The sequence below is a fragment of the Zootoca vivipara genome, chromosome 4 (genome assembly GCF_965207765.1).
Source record: "Zootoca vivipara chromosome 4, rZooViv2.hap1.1, whole genome shotgun sequence".
Lineage (NCBI taxonomy): Eukaryota > Metazoa > Chordata > Lepidosauria > Squamata > Lacertidae > Zootoca > Zootoca vivipara.
The window spans coordinates 38,164,929-38,192,610 of NC_142587.1; the positions used below are offsets into that span (position 1 = coordinate 38,164,929).

The window sequence follows — 27,682 nt, forward strand, 5'->3', positions numbered from 1 at the left end:
CCTCCGAGCTGAGGATGTTGCAATCTAGGTGTCTATGAAAGACACCTAGTTTCCAGTTAGAGTTGGACTGAAAAAGAGACGTGGAAAGCTAAATTAGGGCTCTGTGAGCATTTTAGGGTGTTGGCTGTGGGAGCAGTGGGTATTGGCTGTCTGTTAGCAGGTTTAAGCTGTTCCTCCCTCTTTGCTCAGACTGTATATTTGTAAATAAGCACAACTACAAAATGCTCCGAAGCCTTCAGTGGCCTTTCAAAGGAAACCACTCCTGGGTCAAGTGGAACTTTTCAACTCTTGGAGAAGTGAGGCGAGCTTAACAGTATTATTACTTATTAACGGTGGGCATTAGTGTCATATCTGAGAGCAGTAGATAAAACTCTTCCGCCAAAAAAAAGAGCACTGTTGCAATATTAAAATGGGACCTTGCTCTCAAGATTGCATGCCAAGGTTAAAAAGACCCCACATACAGGCTGGAATGAAGCAGACTTTGGTGCTATGTTATTATTCATTGCTAGGCGGGGAGTAAGTTTATCTCTTCAGAGTCCTTGGTAGGGATGTCACCTTTTAGCGGTGTCCTGCTTTTACAAATGAGTTAGATCAGGCAGCTTGGAAATGGGAGTGTGATTACGCAGCAGCTGCTGTGTCTCTTCAGCATGGCAAAACCAATCCAGATTGGTGCTGTTTACATATAGGCAAGCCAACGCAACACAGAAGTTAATGAATTATTGAGCACCTCTCTTAAATTGGCTGGGGCATAATTAACTTTACTCTTTAAAGTGCTGGGTCCAGGAGGGAAGCTCGTAATGTGCAGGGAAGGGGGGGGGGGAGAGAATGCCATTTTTCACAACACTATGTGGCAGATTGAGAAGCCAGGGAGGAGTGGGAAAACAAAGATAAATTGAGTGAGATAACCTCACTGTAGACACATTGAAGACTAACTGCAGGTAGGTAGGCAAGGATGGAAGTAAGGAAAACTAAAAGCTACCATCTTCATTCATCTCCCACTCTCACACACAAACACACCCCGGCTGGGTCCCATATTACAACCTGTTTACTTTGTTTCAGGAAATTCAATGGGTGCCATTTTGCATGTTTAGACCTTTAAACCTCCCCCCTTAAATAAATTCAGACAAGACTCAAATTTTGGTTTGGTTTTTGGCAGAATTTAGGCCACAACTTTATTGATTACATCAGGTGAGTGGTTGCATAGGCTCTGGATCGACCAGCTCCCTGCAACGTTGCAGGTAGCGCTGACCCAGGACACACCATAGGTCAGCCTAGGGTGAACACCCGGGATGGCGGAAAGCTGGGGACATGCTATGTCTGCCACCCAGATGTCCTACTGGACTCAGGCACGGGCACAACCCCTCTCAGGGTTGACCAAACCATTGAGTCCCTGGATTCCTTTAACGTAATACCCTTCACATAAGGATGGCAAGAGCGTTCTCCCATCCCTATCATCTGAACCAGAGCCTATCCGCAACCTTACAAGTTGTGACGATTTGCTACGAGGCAGGCGAAACCCAAGTGGCACCAGCCAATCAGCCAAGTGGGGAAAATTCCTGCCGTGCCCCTGTCCCAATGGTTGCATAGACACACGACAGCATAGCAAGGTCAAGTGTGCAAGCCCTAAAAGTAGGGAGAGGTGGGCAAGTGTGCTGATGCACTGACCAAAAGAGGAAGCTCTGAGTCACGTGCATGGGCATATATAGATCCCTTGATTGGTTTGGCTAGTGTCCCATTGGCCTGATTCAACCCAGCTTCAAGGGACCTATCAATTGGGTGTTGTGGCTATCCAATCGTACCCACCCACAACACAGGGTTCGGTTGCCAGGTTGCACGGCAACACGTGCCCTCTTTGAGGGAGGACACGATTTGTCTGATCCCAACTATAATGTTCTTCCCCTTGAATTTGTATAGTCCCTTTCTGTGTCCATTCTTGGTCACTCTACAGCAGTGATGGCCAAACCTGGCCCTCCAGCTGTTTTGGGACTACAATTCCCATCATCCCTGACCACTGGTCCTATTAGCTAGGGATGATGGGAGTTGGAGGGCCAAGTTTGGCCATCACTGCTCTACAGTGACCAAGGGAAGCTTGGGAACTAGCCTTGCTGTAGAAGCTGACTGCTTAACAACTACCTAATGGGTGAAATTGATCCTATGAGGACTGTCTGTCTCATAACCTGCCTCACTGGGTTGTTAAAGGGGAGGGAATGGACCACATGGGTCACCCTGAGGACCTCAGAGGAAAAGAATGGCCCAGTGAAATAGTGAACTCAGAAAGGTCTATCTGAATTGATCCTCAGCCTTAAGAAAGCTTTTGGCATCTGATCACTACACCAACATCAACCATTAAAACAGCATGTCTATTTGTTAGATTAGAATGATAAGGTGAGATAGCAAACAAAGTGGCCGACCCTATTAAAAATAGTAACTAATTTCAGTACAGAAACAGGTTTTTAAAAAACAGCAAACAAGCAACAAATAACAAACACAAAATAGCAGGTAAGATGCTACATGTAATTAGTCATTATTTATGTAATAGAAGAGTTTTGGATTTGATATCCCGCTTTATCACTACCCGTAGTGCCCCCTCCTCTTTCTAGGCAAGATTATCCTCTTAGTTTGGAAACATCAAAGAAACAAATCAGCTGAAACAAATCACTGAAGCATGTTCAGAGATTTCTGACTCCCTCTCCACTCCACACACACACACACACACACACACTGTGTTATTTGTGCTGCAACTTTCCTTATGCCTGTGTGGTGACAATCAGTAATGTAACCTATGGCCAAGGAGAAGGGAGCACTTGTATGCATTTGAGGTAAGCCATCTTTACTGACCCCGAAAACAATGCCTAGGTTACTTGTTGCAAACAAAAGATCAGGGCTGGCTCTACATTGCCCCCCGGTGGCGCAGTGCACCCCGGGGGGGCTGGTAAGCTGGACGCCGGCCTGGTAAGGAGGGCGCCGCGCGGCAAAGCCGCGTGAAAACCAATTGCACCCTGCGAGGGCGGGGTGGGCGGCAGAGCGATCTCCGCCCCTCAGCACCAGGGCGCGCGATCTGCTCAAGACGGCCCTGCAAAAGATGTGCAAGCTGATAGAAAGAAGAGGGTTGTGGTGGTTTTTCTATAGCTAGATGAAATGCCACTTTGTGTTACTCTGCTACTCAAAGCTCTTATTTTATTGTTGGCTGATGCTGGCAATTCTTCTCCGTGCTGCTTCTCTTTTGTGTTTGTCCTTTGATCTCCACCACCCCTCTTGTGGCTCTTGCTGTTTAGTCTTGATGCACACAACACACAAAACATTTGCTTGCTTCATTTTCTTGGGGCTTTTTTTTGTTGTTTTTTTTTGTTTTTTTTTGCTCCTTTGTGATAGTTGGCATTCATATTTTCTTCCCATATGGTATTTGCTGTTTCTCTCATGTGTTATTCTGGCGGAGTTAGCAGATGATGAGACCACATGAGGACCGTCACTTTAGTTGCTTCCAAAGTTTAGTCTCTACAACCAGAGATGGCAGAGCTTTTTTGCCCAATGTCTGCTGGTCAACCCTCGGGGGGGGGGTGTCACATGCCAGTGATGGATGTGGTCATCCTACACTCTATTATTATTATTATTATTATTATTATTATTCATCCTTTTTGCCTGATGTGATTCAAGGCAGCTTGCATACACACACACACACACAAACACACTCCTCAGCTGATTCAAGCTGGTTCGCTTGTATGCTTACCTTTCAGCCTTGTGCAGTGGTGTAGTGTGGGCTGCCAGTGCCCGGGGCCACATGGAGGGGTGGGAGGGAAGGGGAAAAACAGATAGAGTATACATGCTCATTCAACTATCTAACTGCATCACCCAGGACATTGCAACCGCAGAGATGAGAAGAGTCATTCCGTTGTTTGGAGAGGTCTTTTCCTAGTTTGCATGGAGAAGCCGTTTTCAACAGAGCCCAGCGACGGAAGCATACAGCTGAATTGAGGCAGCACTGGGTGTTGAATTTTTTTCCCCCCTAACAATGTTGCACACACACCCCATGCTACACCACTGGTCTTGTGAAGTGCTCTTTTGTGATTGACTTCATACCTTGGCATTACTTCCAGGTCTATGTTTTTAATGTAGCAACTTTGAAATCTCTTGTGGTGAGCCAATATTCGTCCAATCACTGTCGACTGACAAGGAGGCATCTAGTGGCCTCCACTTTAAGCTGGTTGCTTCCTAATGTTAAGGTAGTGGACCAGGGACTCAGTATATAGTCCGTGGTAAATGCCTAGATGAATTTTTCCTTGGCTGTTGTTCATTTAATTGTGCAATTTTTTTTCTTCCCTTAAAAGAAAAACCTCTTCACTTTTTAATAATCTGCTCCAAAATCTCCCCCGACCCCTTCTGCTTCTGCTTCTCCTCTCTCTCAGGCATTAGCTGATCCACTCTGATATAGCTGCAGAGTTTATTTGCAGGCAGAAATATGGAAGCCCCTCTGCCTGTCTTTGGCATGAATGAACAGGCATGCCTGGACAGCTCTGAGATGGATATCTGGCTGCTAAGGAGAGCTTCATGTTTAAATTGATGAGTCAGGTTGATGAGCAATTCATGTTAAATTTAGCCACTTCATCATGTCCTGTTTCTCACAGGCTTTTAACTCACACCTTTTGGAGCAGTTTCAAAGTCTTCCAATGAAAACAGACAGGTTATGTGTGTTGCTTGTGTATGTGATGAGTCTGAGAGCCAATTGCTTTCCAATTTTATAAGGGCCGTGTGAAGATAAAGCATCAAAACCGATAAAAGCTACTGAAATGAGTTGAACTGAAACAGTGCTCTGTCTGTACATAACCGTTGAAGTGTTTTCCGTACATTTATTTCAGTATATCTTTGCCTACTTGAAGCCTGCATTTCCCAGACGCAGATATCAATTTAGCAATAGGAAGGACACCCACACGGCACTATCTTCCAAAGTGCTTGAAATACCCTCATTTAAATTAGCGGGAGGGGATCTGCAGACTTGAGGCAGCAGCGATCAATTGCATTGATGAGCCTTCTTCCTGCAAGATGCGTTGGTAATTGGGAGGAAAACACATGTTAGGAGTTTGCTGGAGATAAGTCTCAAAGCTAAAGCAAGTCTCACTTATCTCTTGAACATGTGTTACCACAGCTGCTCGTTTAAAACTGGCATAGAGTTTAATATTTAGGGCAGGCAAGTAAAAGGCAGATGGGATTGCAAGGGGGGCGGGAATTGTTGGCACTGGACTTGTTTTCACTATTCTTACTGGGCAAGGATTCATTATTTCCCCTCCCCATCATATTTTGGATAATTAGGACAAGACATACCATTTTGGAGGCTTGCAGGGACTTCCTAGCCAAGTGCCAGCAGGGAGGCAAGAAATGGCTTTCTCCCAAGGACCTATTTTTTTTATCTTGTGTTCTTGAAGGACAGTGGACTAGCCACAAAATTAATATTTGCTCTAAATAATAATTGTAATTATAATCATAATACCCCGCCCATCTGGCTGGGTTTCCCCATCCACTCCCATTATATTGTCTTTAAATCTGTGTACCCCAGCAAAATAATATGTTTTTAATGCACATACAATTGCTTGTGCACGTGCTGCTCAAAGAAAATATCTGAGTTGCCTGTTCACAAATTTCTGACTCCCTGCGAGGGAAAGAAGCATCTCTTGACATCTCTTTACCCCCTACATGCATATAATTAAAAAAAATTAAAAAAGAAAGCAGGGATTGGTAGAGGAAAGGGAGCTGACACAGGCCCTCCCTGTCATGATCTGAAAGGCTGTCAAATAGGTCATGATCTGAAAGGCTGCATAGCAAGCCCTCCCTGAACGATGTGGCTTCTGAGTCTCCTCCCAACAGATCCCTCATCTGCTTGACAAGCCATTTTTATAGCTCAGAACTTTCCTCCCACACTCCTCTTTTAGCATCTCCTCAGGGCATATCTATGCTAAAGAGCCAATCTGCATATTCAGAATGAGGTGGTGGGTAGAGTGATGTGGTAGAATTCTGGGCTGTACCACTTCAGACTGCAGGTGAGTGTGGGTGGGTATCATGTTTTTGAATGCTATTGGTTGGGGGAGGGGAAAAACATGCTAAACTTCTCTCCCTGATGTAACTGCTTTGCCACATTGCGGTCAGTATTTTTATTTTGAAAGGTTTAGCATAGACCCACAGTGATTTCTTTTTTCTTTTTTAATGTGAACAAGGATTCAAAAAGAATAACCCCTCTACTGAGATGGTATAGTCTAGAATGCTCCCATGTCAGTAGGTATGGAGGAGAAAATCAATTTGGTTTCTGTTTAAAGGCAAACCTACCTAATTCATGTTTTCTGAAATATCCTTCAAATTACCTGAATTTTGCAATGCAGTTCACTAGCCAAGTAGCATGTACAAAAATGCGAGCGCTAGGATCCAGTATGCCTAAAAATGTCAATTGCATTATGTTACAGAAAATTATTAGGCAAAACTGCATTCAAATATGTATCAGGAGAAATTTGCACCAAGTTGCTGGTGAATTTTCATGAGGATTGTTTTAAAATTTCACAAACGTATGTGGAAATGTGCAGAACTGAAGATTGGAAAAATTAGAAATGGATAAAAAGCATAAGTCACAGATGTGCCCATCCCTGCATGTCAGTCTTGTACCTCATTCTGTATAATGGGTACAACAGCTATTAAATTGGTGAAGCAGCAGTTTCTTCTCCTGGCAAACTGTATTGCATAACAACCCTATGGCCCTGGAAGGGTTTTGAAGGTTTCTTCTCTTTTAAATAAATATTTTTATTGATTTCCAAAAAATAAAATACAGCAACCTGCAGAATCCACCTACAGACAAAAATCCCTGATACAGAGTCAGACTAGATCGCAGCAAATGATCGAATTGTAATAAAAGAGTCGTTCCTAGCTTTGCGTGATTATTATGGGTCTGTATAGCCCAGTGTTTCTCAACCTTTTTTGGGCAAAGGCACACTTGTTTCATGAAAAAAATCACGAGGCACACCACCATTAGAAAATGTTAAAAAAATTAACTCTGTGCCTATATTGACTATATATAAAGTAATTCTCCCACGGCACACCAGGCAACATCTCGCGGCACACTAGTGTGCCGCGGAACAGTGGTTGAGAAACACTGGTATAGCCCCTAACAAAGGGAAGCATGGGTGTTGGGAGGGCCTGAGAATTTTGAGTCCTAATTAATAAAGGGAAAAAAATTAAAACCGCACTTCCTAGCTGATCTTTATTCACTTTGCCTGTGTTGTGTAAGACATTTGGACAGGACCGTAACCCAGACATTATTGAACCATGACTACCACTATTGTGTACCATGTGCCATTATTATACATGACTACCATTGTTTAGCAATGACCATCTGAGCTCCCACCAGTAAAAAAATAAATAAGGCAAGTTATTTATCCCTAACTGTCAGATTAAAGTCACTTTCCAGTGCTCGCAGTGCTAAGCAAAGGGCAAGCAACAGGAATTAGCTGGTAGTTTCCCCAAGGCAGTGTGAGAAGGTGCTGCGAGGGTGTGTGAGGCAGAGACACACACATAAGGAAGTCTCTCTCTATTGCTGTCGCCTCCTTCATCAGGAACTCCAGGCTGGCATGTGTAAAGTAGAAGCTCATTATTTTGGGAGAAATCTGGACAAGCCAGATGAACGTCTCCTATAATAAGCTATTAGCAAATTTGAGAGTTTCCAAATAGATTTTAAACACAAAACAGTGGCTGCTGAGAACCTGTTCTCCTTTAATTAACCTTCTGACCTGGATTTGCATTTCTTCTGCGTGCAGCACTAAGGAACAGGAAAAGCGTCCTGGGAATGAAGCTTCGCTCTATGCTTATGCTATTAAAGGTTTTAAAAGGAACTCAGTTCATTGCAAATTTACCAGGGCATGTTTCCATCCAATTTATAATTTTATTTTCTTTGGGGTGCTGAGCACTTAGACCAGGCTTCCTCAACCTCGGCCCTCCAGATGTTTTTGGCTTACAACTCCCATGATCCCTAGCTAGCAGGACCAGTGGTCAGGGATGATGGGAATTGTAGTCTCAAAACATCTGGAGGGCCGAGGTTGAGGAAGCCTGACTTAGACTCATAGGAGACTTACACAGAAGCATGCAAAAGACTTATGTGGAACTACTAAAGCAGGCATCCCCAAACTCCGGCCCTCCAGATGTTTTGGATTACAATTCCCATAATCCCTGACCACTGGTTCTCTTAGCTAGGGATCATGGGAGTTGTAGGCCAAAACATCTGGAGGGCCGCAGTTTGGGGATGCCTGTACTAAAGGGATGGTATTACTCAGAGTAGACCCACTGAAATGACAGGCTCTAACTTAGTTGTGCTCATTAATTTCAGCGAGTCCACACTGTGTAAAACTTAGTTGAATACCACCCAAGCTATCCAAGCAACGTTTAGTCAGGCTTCATATTAAGCAAATTACATGTGTGAAAGAGTTTTGTTGGGATGTCTAAATGTCAGATCAGGTCTGCAACAGAGATGAAAACCGACTTCATATTTTGTCTGTACAGGACATTGCAAAGGGGTTGTTGCTGGGAAAGAGATAGAAACCTCTCAAAGCAAGTTTCTCAGCACCCTTTACAGAATAACAGTTCTTAGGATTGTTTTGAGGAGGCCAGTGTTGTTTTGCATAATACTAAAACTGCTACTAATCCATCATCCCACACAGGGGAGTTATCTCATTTTCACAGCAACCATGTGAGGTAGGTTGGGCTGGCAGATAGTGATTGGCCTAAGGTCTCCCAATGCTTTTCATGGATACCTCTCAACTGCCCTGATTAAATTGGGACATCCTGTTTGGGGGCCCTGTACTCTCACACAAAAGCATGGCACTCAAAAACATGTAAGAGCACAGGGCCAAACACGTGTGTTTTGGGGCTTCGTACTTTCACACGAGTCACATGACTTGCCTGGGAACACAGCCCAGAAGTCATGCATCACAGTTTTGGGCCCGAACTTGCTGAAGGGTATGTTCACTGCCAGTACTGAACTAAATGAGGCAAGGCCGTTTCCTATGGTCCTATGGTCTGGTCATGACATCTGTCCACCACTCCATTGGGGAAATCAATAGAATTAGAGGATATCCAAGTGTTCCCTTGTCGGAAATATTGTGGCGCTCCCCATTTGGAAAGCAACATTATAAACAGAGCTTTTGCTCAACAGCTAAGAGCGAAAACTTAAATGAGATTTGCATAGACAATTAACCGCCTTTCCTTTCCGTTGCTCACCCTCCAGGAAGAAGATGCTGCTCGTGACAGCCGGTTTAACTTTGGCGGCTATGGGATGGGTCACTGCCTCCAGGTGAAGGATGGCACTGCCATCAAAGCCACGCCTCCCAACCCGCCACCGCCACCGCCCCCACCACCAAAGGATTCCGATTCCATCAAAAAGAGGTTTGTGGACCGTGCCAAAAGGATCGACACCATATCCCGAGCGGCGTTCCCGCTGGCCTTTCTCATCTTCAATATATTTTACTGGATTACGTACAAAATTATACGCCACGAGGATATACACAAAGATTAGAAACGTTTGTGTCTGAGCTGGGACCTTCTAGCCAAAGTGACTCTCTTGTAAATAAAGAGTGAAATGTCTTTCCTGTCATTGACGGAGGGTTTTGTTTTCTGTGGTACTAAAGAAAGGGCGGGGTTAGAAGAAGAAGGAAAAAAACAGAAAGGAAAGTTTTGATAACAATTGCACAAAATGAGATGCTGTGGGATCACCAAACGGGGATTTGCCCTGATTTCCTCCTCTTGCTACATGGTTCTTCCAGACTCTTGCCAAGATCAAGCAAACCTAAATGGGGCCATTTTCCCTCTCTCCAACCCCCCCCCCCTGTCTCTAGGCTGTATTTAAGAAATACTTTAAAGCATCTACCATGGGACTGTCTGTAATGGCTGCACTGCAATGAGTTTAAAGAGGACCAAACTTTTTTCAGGGTAATGCTGCCTTTCTATATGAAACAAGTCTAAGCTACATTCCATTAATGTCTGTAGTTAATGATTTGCCCAGAAGTCCCTTTGTGGATTGTAAATTATTTCTACTAACAGGGCATTTGGGGGGGGGGGTCCAAAGGGGACGATTTATACTTTAATATCCTTGTGGGTGTGCATTTTAATATTCTTGCTTTCCTAGAACTGTAGTTTTTGAGGTCCAACTTGTGTAGGGTGTGGTTAATTTAATAGTGTCCACTTGTAGAAACAACCTGAGAAATGGCTGGTTTTATCTTGGTTCTAAGACAGTGCACTTATTTCGTTTCATTTCATTTTTGCCTGGTTATTACTATATTTTTTATTATTGATGACATTCAGCATAAGGTGCCAAAACTGTAATTTGACCTATCGTATTTCCCTGTATTGCACTGTTGATTAAGAACTTGTTTCCTAACCTAGCTAAGTTTAGCATTGACTTTCTATTGCTGCTCTCATTGTAGCTGCGAGTTGATAGCTCTGTAGGTAAACATGACTTGTTTACAGACCTCTAATTTATATCTTTACTATAAAAAAAGAAAAGAAAAAAGAAAGAAAGAAAAAAGTGGCTATCATTTTAAATATCATTGACTTATCTGAAGAATTTTAAAAACTGTACTGTGATTTTCATAACCTGTTAACCTTTTGGTGCCAGAGCTATGTGGTCCAAATCCTTGCTATGTGTTCTAAAGTAGAAATAAAAAGTAATAAAAAACCAAACAAAAAAATGAGGTATTTTTGCTTACATGGGTGGCAGAGGTGAAACCTGGAAGATTTTTATTTTTTTTAAGCATTACAATTTCCCATTTTCTGCAAAAGGGTTTACTGCAAAAAATTAAAAATGTATTGTTGATTTGGGGGGAGGTATTTTCCTTTCATTGCTGCTAGTTCTTGTTGCAAGAAAAAAAACCAACCCACAAACTGAACTATTATGGTTGTTTCAAGATGACCTATTTTATTGAGAAGTAATTATGACTTGTTTGCACAGTTTATGAAGACGCTATATGCTGTCCGCTGTTTACTGCGCATTCATCCTTATTTGTTTGCAGAGAAGTTATATGGTTCCCTGCAAATCAGTTGTTCACACTTTCTAGGGCATTTTACCATCACTTTCCTTGCTGAAAAAAGTATTTTTGTTTGCTTTTTGAATTACATTTGTTCCACAATACTGCCAAAGTTTATTAAATCCATTTAAATTAGGCAAATCTACATTTCCAAGTATGTGACTGAATTGCTCCTGCAATTTAGTGATCATCTGAAAGCTACCTAGGGGCAGAGGGAGTAATGCCACTTCTAGGCTGTTTCTATTTTGAGGGATGATTAAATCACATACCAACAAATTAAGGTTGCAGAATTAAAGTGGATTTGCTGCTCTTGCAACAAACTGATTTTTTTTTAAAAAAAATCCAACTCTTTGCTGTAAGGAAGGTGACAGGAATATGCCATGGAAATTGTGTTGTAACATTTGCTTGACGGAACATCATGTAATTTCCCTGCAAACAAATGAGAACAAATGCTCAAAAAGCAGCAGACATCCTATTACCTCCACACAAACTTTCTGCATCCTATTACCTCCACATAAACTTTCTGCAAACATGTCAGAATAAATGCTCAATAAGGAGGGTGTATGGAAGCTACCCAAGTCTCTGGGAATCTCAGGTAAGTGTGTGTACATGGGTTTTATACTGATGAAATTGCCAGAGAAGGTTCACAAAGAATTAGAATTATAGCTGTTTAAAATCTTTTATTTCCTGAAATTTCATTTTATTCCTTTTATATTGTGAGGATCAGCAATGATTCTCTTTAGTACTACTTGTGCTTTTTGTTCAATATTAACATCTTGTTTCAGTGCTCTTAGCTTATAAGCTACCATTGCCATCTGTTACAAGAAATGAAATTAATTATCAGCCAAATCACAACAACGCTTTCATTTCAAATGAAATTCCTTCATTAATCTTAAGCATTCTTTTTCCACCCGCTTGGTCAATTAATAGTTAGTTTTTAGTTAATGCATCTATTTATCAAATCATTTTAACAGAACGATGTTAACCATTCTTTTGTAGCTGGGTGATGTCTGTCTCCAAAGAGAAACACAGAAGCCACTCCGGGTCGTCACCATTGTTTGTTTGTTTGTTTGTTTACTTACAATCAAGTTGGTAAGAATCTCACTTCAGTTCATTAGCTGAGAAAGTAGAGCAGTAGAGAAAGGAGTACATGCAGGGAAGATAACGATAAAGCAGTCACAGCTTTGGGAGTTTAGGGCAGGAATCAGCAAACTTTTTCAGCAGGGGGCCGGTCCACTGTCCCTCAGACCTTGAGGGGGGCCAGATTATATTTTTGGGGGGGGGATGAACAAATTCCTATGTCCCACAAATAACCCAGAGATGCATTTTAATAAAAGGACACATTCTACTCAAGTAAAAACATGCTGATTCCTGGACCGTCCGCGGGCCGGATTTAGAAGGCGATTGGGCCACATCCGGCCCCCGGGCCTTAGTTTGGGGGTACCCCTGGTTTAGGGAGTTTTCTTCTTCAAATACCGCTGGGCCCAGACGCTCTCCCAAGTGAAGGTCATAAAGGATTAAAACAACTCCCTTAAAACTTATGACTAAAATTTAGAGCTTAAAACTAAACTAAGTTAAACAGATAAAAGATAAAACAAGAATAAAATATAAACACGAGATAAAAACAGTAGAAAATCATAAAAACAGACCAGTAAAATACGGAGGTCAAAAGGGAGGGTGTTGATAGTCCGCCATCTTTTTCCCCTCCCATCGAATAAACCCAGAAACACAGAAAGGTATAGAGAATACCTGGAACTGGCACCAGAGGTCAAAATGGCTGAGCACCTGCCAAGGTGCCACCTCACAGAAAAGATCCCATCACTGAGCGCACCCGAGTCCTGCTTCTTCTTCGCCCTGTTGTTTATTGTTTGGCCAAGAAGGGATTGTGCAAGTGAATAGCAATGGCAGAAATGCTTCAAGGGTTGGCAGATGCTAGGCTTGTGCAATCTACTTTATTTATATCTTCTTCTTCTTTTTACTATAATCCCAAGGTCCACTAATGGGAAACACTTGGAAAACATTGACCCAGGAGGCAGAACATGCTGGAAGAACTCAGGACAAGGTCCTATGATCCCAAAAGTAGCAAACGATGTTGTTGGACGATAAAACCTACCATTCCTGACCATTTGCCATGCTTGCTTGGGCTGATGGGAGATGGAGTCTGACAACAGATGCCGAGGCTTTGTTTTCTCTCAAAGAATTTTTGTTTCAGGAGCAAGTGCTCTGTCACTGGGCTGCAGCCCTTGCCCTTCCTTTCTCTGGCATAACTCCTGCTGTTCGGGGCTTCAGAATAGGCAGAAATTCAACAGGGCAGGAGTTGTTCACTCTGGAAAATGCCAGCTATGCTTTACATTTGCCCAGAGTCTTGTTATCAGCTGAAAAGGGAAATGTTAAGGGAAAGTCAGCACCTCGGAGGCAACAAAACAATACAAGTACACCTGACAGAATTGACCTTAAGAAGGAAGGACGGGGGAAAACAACCTCACAAGCCAATGGCTACTCAATCAGCAGCAGCATACTCTCACAGAACACTGTAGTGCTCCAACAAATGTGAACAGCAAAGTGAATGTCCTGCTATCAGCAGCTATCAAGGTCTCTCAGAGAAAGCCTCCGGAGTGAAGACTCAACCTATTACTAGAAAACAGCAAACAAATTGAAGCAGATATTGAAGCATCTATGATAATGCTGTGGTGACATATTCTAAGGAATACAGAGATAGAATCAAAGAGGAATGAGATTTCATGATCTGTCTCAATGGTATCTCCTTAATTTATTAAATCTGATAGAGCTGAAAAGGATAGAGCTGAATAATCCAATTTCCCCTCTCCAAAATTCTGCCTGACTTGTTGACATTCTTACTAAATAAATACTTATTTCCTTTTTTAGACAAAATAGATACAGTTTCAACAAAATCAAGCAAACATCAAGCAGTATTCAGTGATCCTGAGAACACAAGCCTGCTTCTGTAACTGCAGGGCCTCTGCTAGACACTTTTGGGAATCTAAAGATTAGTCACGACACATGGCATTGCATGCCGATGACCTCTCGCTTTGGACAGGACTTAAATGTGTTTATCGCATTATTCAAAAAAATAAAATGTTGCGATGTAAACACTGACAACGGGGGTTATTTTAAAAGTCATTTCTCCTTTGAAATTTGGAAATGGTATTCATGGACTTGATTCGTGGCATGTGATTTCATTCACCTAGACCAAAATGCTGTGGAAAGGCGAGGTGGTTTCTTTAAGCCTATTTGCCTCCTGCGCACAAGAGGCACAAGATCCCTGCCACAGCTGTTAGCTTTTGCAACATGATTCAGTTTCAATGAGATTGTCCCTACCCTTCATCACGAAAGCAGGTCAAGTTTGTGAAGGCAAGCCTTGAGGCAGATCACACACCCCAACACCTTTCCCTTAATGCAACCAAGCTGAGCTGTTTAGCAATCCATCTGTAGCCTTGCTCCTTTATGCTGACAGTGCTTTTGACAGGGCTGCTTGGCTGTATGTTTGATGACAGCGGTTCAGCAGAGCTGGAGCTCCACTCCCCCATCATTTATAAAGTCGGGCAGGGATTGTATAGAAGCCGCTGCATGTATCAATAATAATGGATGGTGTTGTGTTAAAGGCCTTTCAGCTGGAAGAGACAAATACAGAGTGATGGTCTTGCAACAGGTAATCCATTATGTGAAGGCCACTGGAATCAGTCTGCATGTGATAATTACAATGTGTATCTATAGGGACAGCTTTGGACAGTCTTGAGTCTACCAGGTTCTTTTCCTTTAGGGGGGAAAGGTGGAGAGGGAATGAGCACAGAGGAACAATAAGGACTTTTTTTCAAGTGATGCAGTTATACGCACTACAGTGGTGCCTCACTAGACGAATTTAATTCGTTCCATGGGTCTATCCTTATAACGAAAAATTTGTCTAGCGAATCCCATAGGAATGCATTGAATTTTTTTTTAATTGCCCATAGGAACGCATTAATTGAATTTCAATGCATTCCTATGGGAAACCGCGATTCGCTAGACGAATTTTTCGTAAAACGAATTTGTCTAGCGAGGCAACCTCCGCTAGAAAAATCCTTTCTTTAAGCGAAAATTTTGTCTTACGGGGCGTTTGTTAAGCGAGGCACCACTGTATATGAGCAGGAAAAATGACCCCGAGAAGCAGCATTTGGTTTATAGGGGTGTCATCTGGCAAACAATGGAGAGGGAAGGCAGGACTGATTGTGGCACACAGATGATAAAGACAGAATTTCAGTAATGAGAAAAACACTGGATATTTGGGATAAACAGGACTACAGCTGCCCAAGTGAACCAATGAAACTTGCGGTTCAACACACACACAAAAATACTTCAGGAAAACATTCAATCATGGTAAGTGATAACAGGCTCCCAAAGCTGAGAGGCAAAATGCCTATACACTTTATAGAAAATACAAGATAAGGCATAATATTTTGATAGTTTTAATTTGTGGAATGTTGACATCTATTGGGGGAAGTCTTTGTGTTATTAGTTACAATTCTCAAGGTGCATTAACAGTCAATCCCTCTTCCCAGGGAATTATGGGAATTGTGTGAGGGGAATAAGGGTCTCCTAACAACTCTCAGCAGGGACATGGGTGGCGCTGTGGGTTAAACTACAGAGCCTAGGGCTTGCCGATCAGAAGGTCAGCGGTTCGAATCCCCGCGACGGGGTGATTTGAAAGCACGTCAAAGTGCAAGTAGATAAATAGGTACCACTACAGCGGGGAGGTAAATGGCATTTCCGTGTGCTGCTCTGGTTCGCCAGAAGCGGCTTTGTCATGCTGGCCACATGTCCTGGAAAGCTGTACACCAGCTCCCTCGGCCAGTAAAGCGAGATGAGCGCCACAACCCCAGAGTCGGTCACGACTGGACCTAATGGTCAGGGGTCCCTTTACCTTTACCTTAACAACTCTCAGCACCTTTAGCAAACAACACTTCCCAGGATTCCCACTCATGAATCTATCTGAACCTTATTCATTGATTAGACTATTCTACCCCCTCCTTTTTATGTGATGCTCCAAATAAGGATGAACAAATATATCAATTTTTGGTTCCCTCAGCTTCTCATTTTCACCCATGTTAAAATCGGTTTTCCTCATTTCTGCAGCAATTTGTGATTGATAGATATTCCTTATGAAAAATTAACAGATTTTAGTGTGGGTTTCTCTAATTAACTCATTTTTGTATCATCTTAAACATAGAACATATATGCTGCTATTGCTGTCGATTCTGCCAATGGTGGTTCATAGCAGGTGGTAGATGTGGAAGCTCAGGCTTGATGACCTGCATCTTCACTAAAAGAGAGCCAAAATTGTCTCTGGCCTCTTCAGCAACCTCAGCCTTTGTATCTCTAGTCCATCAGGGCCCCACCCTCTCAGGCCAGGGCCCACACCCAAAATATATACATTTTTGCAAGGAATTGTCCCTAATAGGATGCAAAATTCAGAAAAGTGTGAATTTTGAACGATTGTTGTGTTTTGGCTCACATATAATGTCAGAAAATGCAATTTTCTAAGTTTGCCTTTAAATGTAAAGGGAATTGAATCCCCTCTAGCACATGAGAGGGCAGCATGTTTCTCCTTTACCCCATCCCACCTCCGGCTTTGATACGCAAGGTCAAGCAAGCTACTGAATAGCGATAGCCAAAGCAAATAAAATGCAAATAAACCAAAAGCTCAAGCAGGAAATGAAACAGAATAGTCAGGAAAGAAATCAACATCCTTTTTCTCACCTCCTCCCAACTGAGCTAAAACATTTTAGAATAATGGATGTCTTTTTTCTTTTTTTTTAACCATTCCAATAAAGACTGTTAAGCACATTGACCTTTACATGGCAATGGCAAGCATTACTGGAACTTCCTAGCATTTGATCAAATGGAAGAAACTTTTGGCTAATGTAATATGAGTGAGAGAATCTGATTACCAAAGATGAAGATGTCTCAAGGGGAAGAAAAAAAGATGTCATGTTCAGTCTATGGGCTCCTCCCAAACAACTTTTTTTTATTGAGCCTTAATCCTGATTTACTTCCACAAAGCTCTTGCGGAGTTTAGACTATGTTGAGCCTTTACTGAGCCTTCATCCTGATTCACTTGTTTGGTAGTTGTATGTCTTTCCATTAATATTCACTATTATAATATTCAACCCACGCTTTTCAGTGCATTTCCCCATATAGCAGCATCAAAAGAGCCCAGTTCTTATTTTTTGAAAGGGGTAGTGGTTTGTTGCATCAGGCCAGCGTTGACAGAGCATTTTAATCTCCTTAATTGTGCAAACTTACATTTCCTGTATATCCTTGAATCTCTCTGGCAAAATGCTGTCTTAAGGCGGCTTAGGATCAAAAGGAGAGTGTTGAGCAAGGACTTAAATCAGCGACCTTTTTTGAAAGCTGTTGTGCCACAATCCGAGACTTGCTAACCAGGTACTGTGCCAAGCACAGGAATCCTGAATGGAGAAGGCTGCCACTGTGTGGTTAAGAATACAGAAGGTTGAAAACCGCTGTGCTTTTTAACATTGCAAGCAGGAGTTGTGCATAGTCTCTTTCTCGTGGGAGAAAAATAAGAAAAGACGGCTCTTGCATCACTAAATCCGTCTCCTAATCAAATTAACCCTTATGTAAGCAGAATTAACACACCGTCCGTCCCCATGAGGAGCAGATAAGCCCACACGACTGTTCAAGGCTGCTGCTGAAAACAGTAGAGCCAGATTCCCTCCGTAATAATCGGGAGCATAGGCTGTGATCCCATGTTCAGTTATGTGCACATAACATATGTCGAAACCAATGGGATTTACATCTATGGAACAGAGCATAGCATTTCTTGTCAAATGATTTGTTTCCTGCTACAAGGAACAGACTGGAAAAACTGTCCCTCTGCTTACATGTTGAACCCAAGAGATTCCTAAATATTTTGTGGCATATCCCTGCCTGATTACCAGCTTCATCAGGAAGCAACCTCAATATTTAAATGTCACATTTTGCAGCCTCATTTTGGTGCCAAAATTATTAATCCTGCCACAGTTTCAGTCTTGACATTTTTCAGATCCCTTGATGAATTTCAGATTTATAGTTGGCCCCTGTAATATCTCCTCAATCAATTTTGTCACAGTTCATTTCGTGTCTGGCAACACAATTACATCCTGTGGCTTGTCCTCATTATATTAGTGGTGAACTGGAAGTTTAGCTCTTCTTCTCCCCTGCCTCTCTGTCTTGGCTTTTAGTTCAATTTTTCTAGATGGTTTTTGGCCTTGTTGAACACCCTCCCATCAGATGTCAAGATTAAGAACTACCGTGTTTCTCATATTATAAGACATGTCTTATATTTATTTTTTCCTCAAAAAAACACACTATGGCTTATTTTCAAGGGATGTCTTATTTTTTTCTTCCTTCTCCTGCTGCGGCCGGCATTGCTGCTGCACCTATCACTATGTCTTATTTTCAGGGTATGGCTTATATTCCTTGAATGCTTAAAAATCCTGCTATGGCTTATTTTATGCGTATGTCTTAAAATATGAGAAACAGGGTACACAACTTTTAGAAGACATTTAAAGGCAGCCCTGTATCAGAAAGCTTTTAACGTTTGACATTTTGTTACGTTTTTATATTCTGCTGGAAGCTGCCCAGAATGGCTGGGGAAACCTAGTCAGATGGGCGGGGTATAAATAATAAAAATATTATTATTATTACTAAGTGCTTAGAATGATGGTATATGCAAAATGGGGGCAGGGAGTATCTTCAGCCAATTAAGTAGAGAGGCCTCATCTGCACTGTACGTTTAAAGCAGTGTTCCCCTACTTTAACCAGTTATAGCTTTCTGCAAATAATCAAGATAAGTGTAGCAGAGAGCTGTTAGGACTGGACACCCCTATTATTCCATAGTCTCCAACTGTCTCCCAAATGCCAGGACCAAGTGTTTCAGGAGGTTATACAGCACCCACTGGTTATCAAGCATTCATTCTGATTTGTTTGCAGTGAGGTTATACAGTGTTGTGTCACACAATCATTGTCCCACACTTTCCCCTGCAGGTTTTTTTTAAAAAAAGCTGGTTTATGATATCTGCTTTCACAAGAATTCCAAACACATTTTAATTGTGCAACCTGACTTTGCCAGTATGCGGTTAAACACCACATACAAAATAGTGACAGTCTGGACCTGCAGCTACATCGTCTCCCTTCAAGCAAAGGAGCAAAATTATATATAGAGAGCATTATATATATAGATCATCAATGCTCTAACATATCAAGAAAAACCAGGGGTTTCTGGGAAACGTTGGCAACATTAACTAAAAACTGCCCTTCACTCTCCTCTTCCTGACCTACCTGGCTGATATCTCTGAAAACGTTGCGTCTTCTTCTTCTTAGGTTTGAATCATCTCCTGGGACTGAATCTCGGAACAATCCATTTCATTTACCTCTGATCTCCTTATGGAAAAAGCCCAAGAAGTGCTCCCTTGGGAACGATTACACTCATTCAGATTGGCTAATACACTGTAATGGATTACAAAGACAACTAAAGAACAGCTTAGATGTAAGTCTATTTACTAAATATCCCTCCCCATCTTGCAAAAAATAAATAAAAGAAATCAGATGTATTTTGCTAACTAGGTGGCAGCCTTTCAGGTTTACACACAAATGCTGCCTCCCCAAAACCCTTTCTATTGTGATTACTTGTCCCAACCCACTCTGTGTTGATTTGCAGAACCACGAACGTTCTTTTAAACTTATCTCTTTATCTTGTTTTATTTCTGTGCTACCAACTACATTCAGCTTTCAAGATATTATTAGCATTGTTGTTGTTGTTTAGTCGTTTAGTCGTGTCCGACTCTTCGTGACCCCATGGACCATAGCACGCCAGGCACTCCTGTTATTAGCATTACGTTTATTCTATTCCTCTGACGTGGTATCTCCCAAACTTGGGTCTCCAGCTTTTTTCAGATTACAATTCCCATCATCCCTGCCAAATGGTAGTCCAAAAAAAAAAAAACCATGTAGGGGGTTAACATTAGGGAAATGTTATACTGTAGCCAGTGTGGTGTGGTGGTTAAGAGCGGTAGACTCGTAATCTGCTGAACCGGGTTCGTGTCTCCGCTGCTGGGTGACCTTGGGCTAGTCACACTTCTTTGAAGTCTCTCGGCCCCACTCACCTCACAGAGTGTTTGTTGTGGGGGAGGAAGGGAAAGGAGAATGTTGGCCACTTTGAGAATCCTTCAGGTAGTGATAAAGCGGGATATCAAATCCAAACTCCTCCTCTTCTTCTTCTGTATACATGCAAGAATAAGTTGCTTCTGGGGCCCCTCTGAGATTGGTATATGTTATTCAATTCAATCTGATGCTCATCCCATAAACTATTTTTGGTTTGTTTGTTTTTTTACAGACAGCATGGGTATTTATCAGCAGTCAAGGCAAATGTCACACTGAAATGTTTCGGAAGCAGTAGCTGACTACATTTCAAAACATAATTGGCTCTTTGAATATAGAGAAAGAGACGCCGAGGCTGTTTGCGCCGCACTTGGCTGTGCCAGAGAAGCAGATACCAGCCAGAATAAAGAACATTTGTAAAGCAAACAATGCTCAAGGGGAAAAGAAGAAAATGTACAAGGAAGCAGACAGACATGGACAGCGTTATTCTCAAGGGCACAGCAGACATGTAATTATAAAAATGATAAAGTAAAATGCATTTAGCCTGGCTTCATGTATTTTTTTCAGCATAGCTTTTAAACCTTGTTTAGGTTCCCTGGGTTGGTGGTGGTGAAAAATGTCTTCCCCATTGCACAATCTCCAGCATAATTGATGGGCAACTTGGCTGTGGGTATCAAAAATGTATTCATCAATAAAATGAAAGCCTTTAGTTTTTTTCAAAAAAATATTTGATCACCTCTGCATATGCATTCCTAAGTTATCTTTCTCATTTGTTAGTTAGGTTAAACTTTAGCAAGTAAACCAGGGTGAATGCTCAATAAAGAAGTTGCCTTTAGGAGTTCTGAGTCACTTTGCAATTGCGGACCCATTGGTCCCTTCTGAACACCAGGTAGGGATTGATGAGAAATTTGGCCAAGTTCATATTTAAAGTTGAACCTAGTAAACTTCAGTTTCTGAAACAATATGCCAATCAAAACACAACCATCCTTTAAGATGTGCATGTCTCTGAATTTTGCAGTGCAGTTCTCTAGCCAACTAATGTGCACAAGAATGCATGTAACAGAGTGACATGGACATATATTAATGAAAATAGTGTTAGGCCTGGGTGATGTTGAGTGTTGAGCAAAAGGAAAACCAGATAGTACAGATTGTAAAGAATTATATCTTGGAAAATAACTGATTCTTGTATCTGAATAAGTGTGCATGCACACGAAAGCTCATACCAATGACAACTTAGTTGGTCTCTAAGGTGCTGCTGGAAGGAATTTTGATATTTCATGTATTGAACATGAAGGTTTTTGTCTATTTGCGACGAACCTATGCTCATAGCTACTTCTGACTCTAATTTTAATGTTATTTTTTAACAATGTCCATGTTATTCTTTTCTAATCACAGGTGTGAACAACATGTCAAAGTAGCAAATAGATGGTTGTGTTATTCTCTCAGAAGAAATTATTAGTGCCGTTTTCACTGTAAGTATAGCAAATGGCACCTCAGCACTTCCTTTCTCCAGCTAACTTCAATGTAATGCTATACTACTAAACCATGGTTTCCTGTTACAAAAACTACCTCACAAGCCTCGTGCTCTGCATTTCCCCCTCTTCTTCCACCATGCATGTGGAAAAAATGAAAGCTTTTACTTGAGAACTGACCAGTTTCCCTGTTATATCCAACCTCAACAAGCTGTAGTTTTTTCCTAACTATGATTAGTTTATACAGACAAGGATCAAACCTGGTTTGTTATTCTGCTTTAAGTAACCACACTTACAGCAACCCACAGTCTTTTGATTTCAGGCATCACAGGAAGGGTGCTCTGGTTAATTTTAAGTGAAAGCTTCCAATTTCCCCTCTATGCATGCAAAGGAAGGGGAGAAAGGAAGTCCGGGATGCCCAAATCTCATTCAGTCTCTTTTTCCTATAGTGTTAAACCGTGACACCAAGATCACCAATGGACACGCAGCAAAGAGTTGTTGTCCATCAGAATCATTTATGACTTAAACAGGCAGCGTAGAGAGACAGCAGCTGCTCCTGCTGAATCATTCAGTCATGAAATGAACCTACCTTGAAAGAACAGGTGGTGACCACAAGCCTTCCAACACAGACAACCCCAGAATGAGGGAAATTATCCAGGTGGGAATGAGGAAAAAGAAAAGCACTCATGGACCTTTGCTCCCACTGCTCTGAGTTTCTGGCGTACTCCACTTTTGGCAGATTCAGTTAATGGGGTGGTTCTGGCTATCGTGATCTTGGATGAGTTTCTGGGCCTGGAGCAGATGGTACCTTCTGGGTACCTTCTAGATTTTGATACATTTTATTGTAGTCTCAGAGCAGGTCCAAAAATCAGGAGCCAGCCGTTCCTGGGAGATGATGCATGCAAATAAATTGCTGCCTGATACCCGAGGACAGTGGCTGTTGTTCTCTTTTGAGCCCAACCTTGATTACACTGGGTTCTCTCTAGCCTTTGCTCGTGTGATATTCCCATCAGCAGGCACAAGGAATCTGTTTCTGCTTACTGGAGCTATGAATATGAAATTGCCTTACAGAGGCAGCATGGAATGGGGCTTCCCCCTCAAGAAACTGCACATACTCATTCATGCTCAGCCAGTTCCAAAGTGCTCCTGGGCCCGTCGTGAGCATGGATTTGCAAAAGCGGAGGCAGTTCTGATAATGCTGCCAACCCTCACAGCAATGGGTCACTGGATCCTCATAAATGTTAATACAATGTTTATGGCTCGGACTTCAGCGCCACATGGACTGCAAGCTGTTTCACACTGCTTGGGAGCTCTGTGGGGATGTTGGATTGAGTTGCTTGGGAAACCAGGGCAGTCCTTAAGGTATATTTCAGGCAGTGCAGTGCTGATCCCACTTTCTCTATACAGTGGTACTCGGTTTAAGAACAGTCCTGTTTAAGAATGATTTGGTAACAAACTCCGCAAAACCGGAAATACGTAGTGTCTTGGTTTGAGAACCTTACCTCAGTCTAAGAACAGAATCCGAACGGCGGAAGGGCACCGGCGGCGGGAGGCCTCATTGGGGAAAGCATGCCTCGGTTTAAGAATGGTTTTGGTTTAAGAACAGACTTCTAGAACGGATTAAGTTCGTAAACTGAGGTGCCACTGTAAAACACACAATGCTTCTGGCACAGTGCAATTCTGTGAAAAGTAGCACTAGCAAAGTCATTGGGACTTGCATCCTTGCTTGTTTGGGGAAGGGCAGATTCATTCCCAACAAACATGCCCACGATTTTAGCCCTGCAGACTAATCCTATGCACATGAAGAGCACTGAGTTTACAAAGAGGTCCCTGCTCTCCCCCCCCAGCCCAAGTAAGTGTGCATAGTATTCTGCCACAATGAATTGTTGCTCTATATAGCATCCATCACGTATGCACCTCCCTGCATTATGTTCTTCCAGCTCCCTACAACAACTCTGTTAAGACTGTAATAATGATGTCTCACCAAAGAGAAATTCCTTGATGATATTTTCTGCTGAAATGGATCCTAATGTTAAGTCTTTTTCCAGTTTCCACCCTCCCCTCCCCTTATACAGTAGTTGTGCAAGACTCTCCAGATTAGTGTGTCTCTTTTGCATCTTTATTTCATCACTAAAATGAGAACATAACAATTCCTGGTGAGGAGAACATGTCGTTAGATTAGAATCAATATAAGGGTTGGATGACTATCTGCCAGTTTTCACTTACGAATCTAATGTCTGAAATAGTGTGATGGATTAAAATTATGCAGAATTATGTTTCCCAACTATTCCATTAAAATTACAATTATCAAGTTCCCCTGTTTTTGACTCTATATGTGATCACAGCTTTTAGAAAGAAGAGGCTAAGCAATGAGCTGCAGTTGCTTTGGTTACTCCATGCCTGGCTTAGCACAGCCAGATCCTCATGTGAAAACAGGTCACAGGCTGCCCTTCCTAGTCCAGATCATAAAAGGATTCACCCTTTTCTGGTGGGCATGAAATGAGCTCATCAGGTTATAATCAGGCATAGGCAAACTCAGCCCTCCAGATGTTTTGGGACTACAACTCCCATCATCCTTGACCACTGGTCTTGTTAGCTAGGGATGATGGGAGTTGTCGTCCCAAAACATCTGGAGGGCCGAGTTTGCCTATGCCTGGGTTATAATCATTCCTTCTATAATGTACATAGTCATGCCATTTATGCCAGTAATTATTTTGTCATTTTATATTATACTTCAGAGAATACCTGAATAAGTCGCAATTTCTAACTAATGCATTCAATGTGATCTGAATAAAAGCAGGTAAATTTTAAGATCTGATTGGTTCTGCTCTACTTACCATTCATATTGACGTAGCGCAGAACTTTACATGCCAATTTGATAAAAGGTGAGCCCTTTGCACCCGAATTAGAATTTTATTAGGAAGGACAGTGTCTAAACACCTTTTTTTTAACGTATCTACCTGATCTGTTCTAGGTTGCATTTTATGGAGTTTCATGTATCAGCATTAAATAGGAAATACAGAGTTAAATCTCAATCTATTAAAAGCTCACTCAAATAAAATTGGCTTCATCTGGTGCATTAAAGTGCGCTGTGGAGAAAGGAAGTATTCAAAACTCTAGTGCCATCACCAAAAGGCCCTGTCTCTCTGCACTCTCTCAAGTATTATGAACAGGTCCATGCTTCTTGATGAGTCATTGGCCCTTAGTCTCCTGGTTGCTACCATCACTGTCAATCAAATTCCACATAACATGTCTAGCAACTGCCCCTCCAACTCAGATAAAATTAGAAAAGATGCAGCAGGTACTGAAGAGGGAAGTAACCCCCCCCCCTTTTTTTAAAAAAAATTGGAAATCCCAGCTACTGGGATTTAACAATATACGGTAAATGTTCTTGAAATCTTAGTGCTCATCAATTCCTGTAAAGCCAATGACTTGTAGCCAACACTGCTGCCTTGGCTTTCTCAGCACAATGCAATCACAGCACATGGACTCTCAGCACAATGATCAGCCAAAGCTTTCTATGACTACATGGCCCAAGCAAATCAACAGCTAAAGCAGAGTTCTAAGGTTCATGGCTAGCTGCAAGCCAAGATGTTGTTCCAACCTCTGGCACGTCCCTTGAGCAATCCTTTTGAAGAGTGGGACACACTCATTCACATGGAGCTTGTCCCAAGCCAAGAGACCAGGCAAGCATGCGGGCAGCTTTGTGAGTAGGCTGGGTCTGCTTGTGCAACCTACAACCGACTTCATGTCAACACTGGTTGCTCACTATCTGACTTAGATAGGGCCTGCCTCCCTAGTGGTGGATGGAACATGAGATCAGACAATGCCTCTTCCATGCTTTGGGGAGTGGGGTCTGCTGTCACTGAGGCATGGCTCTCTCTTTCTCTCGACAAACCTGTTTGGTCCCAAAGCAGCATCCATATCAGCACCTCCCAAGCCAGGATCAAGTTCCACATTCTTGTCCCGTTCCTTCTCTCCTTCAGAGGAACACTGTCATGGGGCTCATGAGAACATGCAGAACAGGCTTCTGCTCACACAGGGGGCCTTGCCCTTCATCTCCTCCCCTTCATCTTCCCTCCTCCAAAAAAAATCTGTTACAAAGCATTGGATGCAACCCGAAATCTGAGACAATTCCTTTTATCCAAGGAGCAGTCTGGCTCCACCACCAAAGTTCCCTACTCTTTGCTTAGCTTAGACTTGTCTTAAGACTCAAATTCCTTTAGATTTAGGAGGCAATATAACTGCTGAGGAAGATGAAAAGCTCTCTAATCCTAAACCCACAAAATCAAGTGGAGCAATTGTAAATATTTCATCATTTGTACTCGGGAGGCACTTTCAAGGAGGAGAACAGAACATTCCCCAGACTCCGACTCCCTATTCCCTACATAAATACACTATATCCTAGCTTTCTTGCTTTTTCTTCAGAAATTGGTGTTGGGATCTAGGTTTAAGTTTGACTGAATGTTTTGTCCATTTCTGTGGCTAAGTATGGGATTCGTGGAATGTTTTAAATTACTTATGTGCTCTTACCACCTAAACTCAAGCTTCAATAGCCAGTGTTTTGAAAGGTCTGGGAATATCGAATGAGTCAGCAGCTCTGTCAGCGTATGACTTCAGGGCAGGTCTTTTGTTCTGACTGTTTTTTTGGTATCTGGCCAAAAAAGAACACCGTGTGCATCGGTTCTCAAAACGGAATATTCCATGCTGGACAGATGCGGAAGATACACTTAAGGGGCCCAGTTTTCAGAAGTGCTGTGCGTTCACTCGGAATGCAATACAGTGAACATTGCCAAGGCTGGGGAAGCAAGTTTGACAAACTGTGTGTAACTATAACAATATGAATTTCACCCCACCATCAACCTAACAATGAACCAATCTATACAAGAAATACATTTTTTGGACACTACTATAAAAATACAGGATGGGTGTATAGGCACCACCCTATACCGAAAACCAACTGACCAACAAACATATCTACATGCTTCTAACTACCATCCCAAACATACCAAACAATCCATTGTATACAGCCAGGCCCTACGTTACAGCTGCATCTGTTCCAACTCTACAGACAGAGACTCTCACCTAAGAGATGTACAGCAAACCTTTTTAGAACTAAAATATCCACCCGATGAAGTTAATCAACAGATCAACAGAGCCAGACTGATACCCAGAGAGAACTTGCTGCAAGACAGACCCCAAAAAGGAAATAACAGAACACCACTAGTAATCACATACAGCTCCCAAGTTAAAACAGTACAACGCATCATCAGAGATCTACAACCTCTCCTGGACAATGACAGCTCCCTTTCTCAAGCTCTGGGAGGAAGACCTTTCTTTGCCTACAGATAGCCACTCAATCTTAAACAACTCATCACCCACAATAATACCACCACCAGACTTAACATGGACACTGGTACCAGAGCCTGCAATAAACCCAGATGCCAACTTTGCTGCCACATACACCCGGACAACACCATCACTGGCCCCAACAACATCAAACATACCATCTCAGGACTATTTAATTGCTCATCTTCTAACATTGTGTATGCCATCAAATGCCAACAGTGCCCTTCAGCTCTCTATATTGGGTAAACAGGCCAAACCCTACGCCAAAGGATAAATGGACATAAATCTGACATCAGTAATCACAAGACAGAGAAACCAGTAGGAGAACACTTCAATCTCCCAGGACATTCTATACAAGATCTCAAATTAGCTGTCTTATTACAGAAAAAATTCAGAAACAGACTGGAAAGAGAAGTTGCTGAATTGCAACTCATTACCAAGCTTAAAACCATGGAGAGACCTGGTCTGAATAAGGACATTGGATTCTTATCTCATTATACATGATAAAGCTTTCTTTAGCCATCTCACCCCTTGCATTTTCCTGCAAGACCAATTGCAGTCATTAACAGTCGTCAACAGGTTTACCACTCCTATCAGCCCATCACCCATTCCCATCACCCTCTGACTATACATAAGGGTCTGGTGACTTCTGTTTCAGTG

General features: G+C 42.2%; 1 protein-coding gene across 1 annotated transcript in view; it reads left to right on the forward strand.

Annotated features, from left to right (window-relative positions):
- GLRA2 (glycine receptor alpha 2) overlaps positions 1-9,837 on the forward strand; it is a 117,362-nt gene extending 107,525 nt beyond the window's left edge. Inside the window, exon 11 of the mRNA XM_088667739.1 lies at positions 9,251-9,837. Coding sequence (XP_088523865.1) covers positions 9,251-9,538 — 288 coding nt within the window. The 3' untranslated portion in view covers positions 9,539-9,837. The remainder of the gene's footprint in view (positions 1-9,250) is intronic.
- Positions 9,838-27,682: the final 17,845 nt, after the last annotated feature.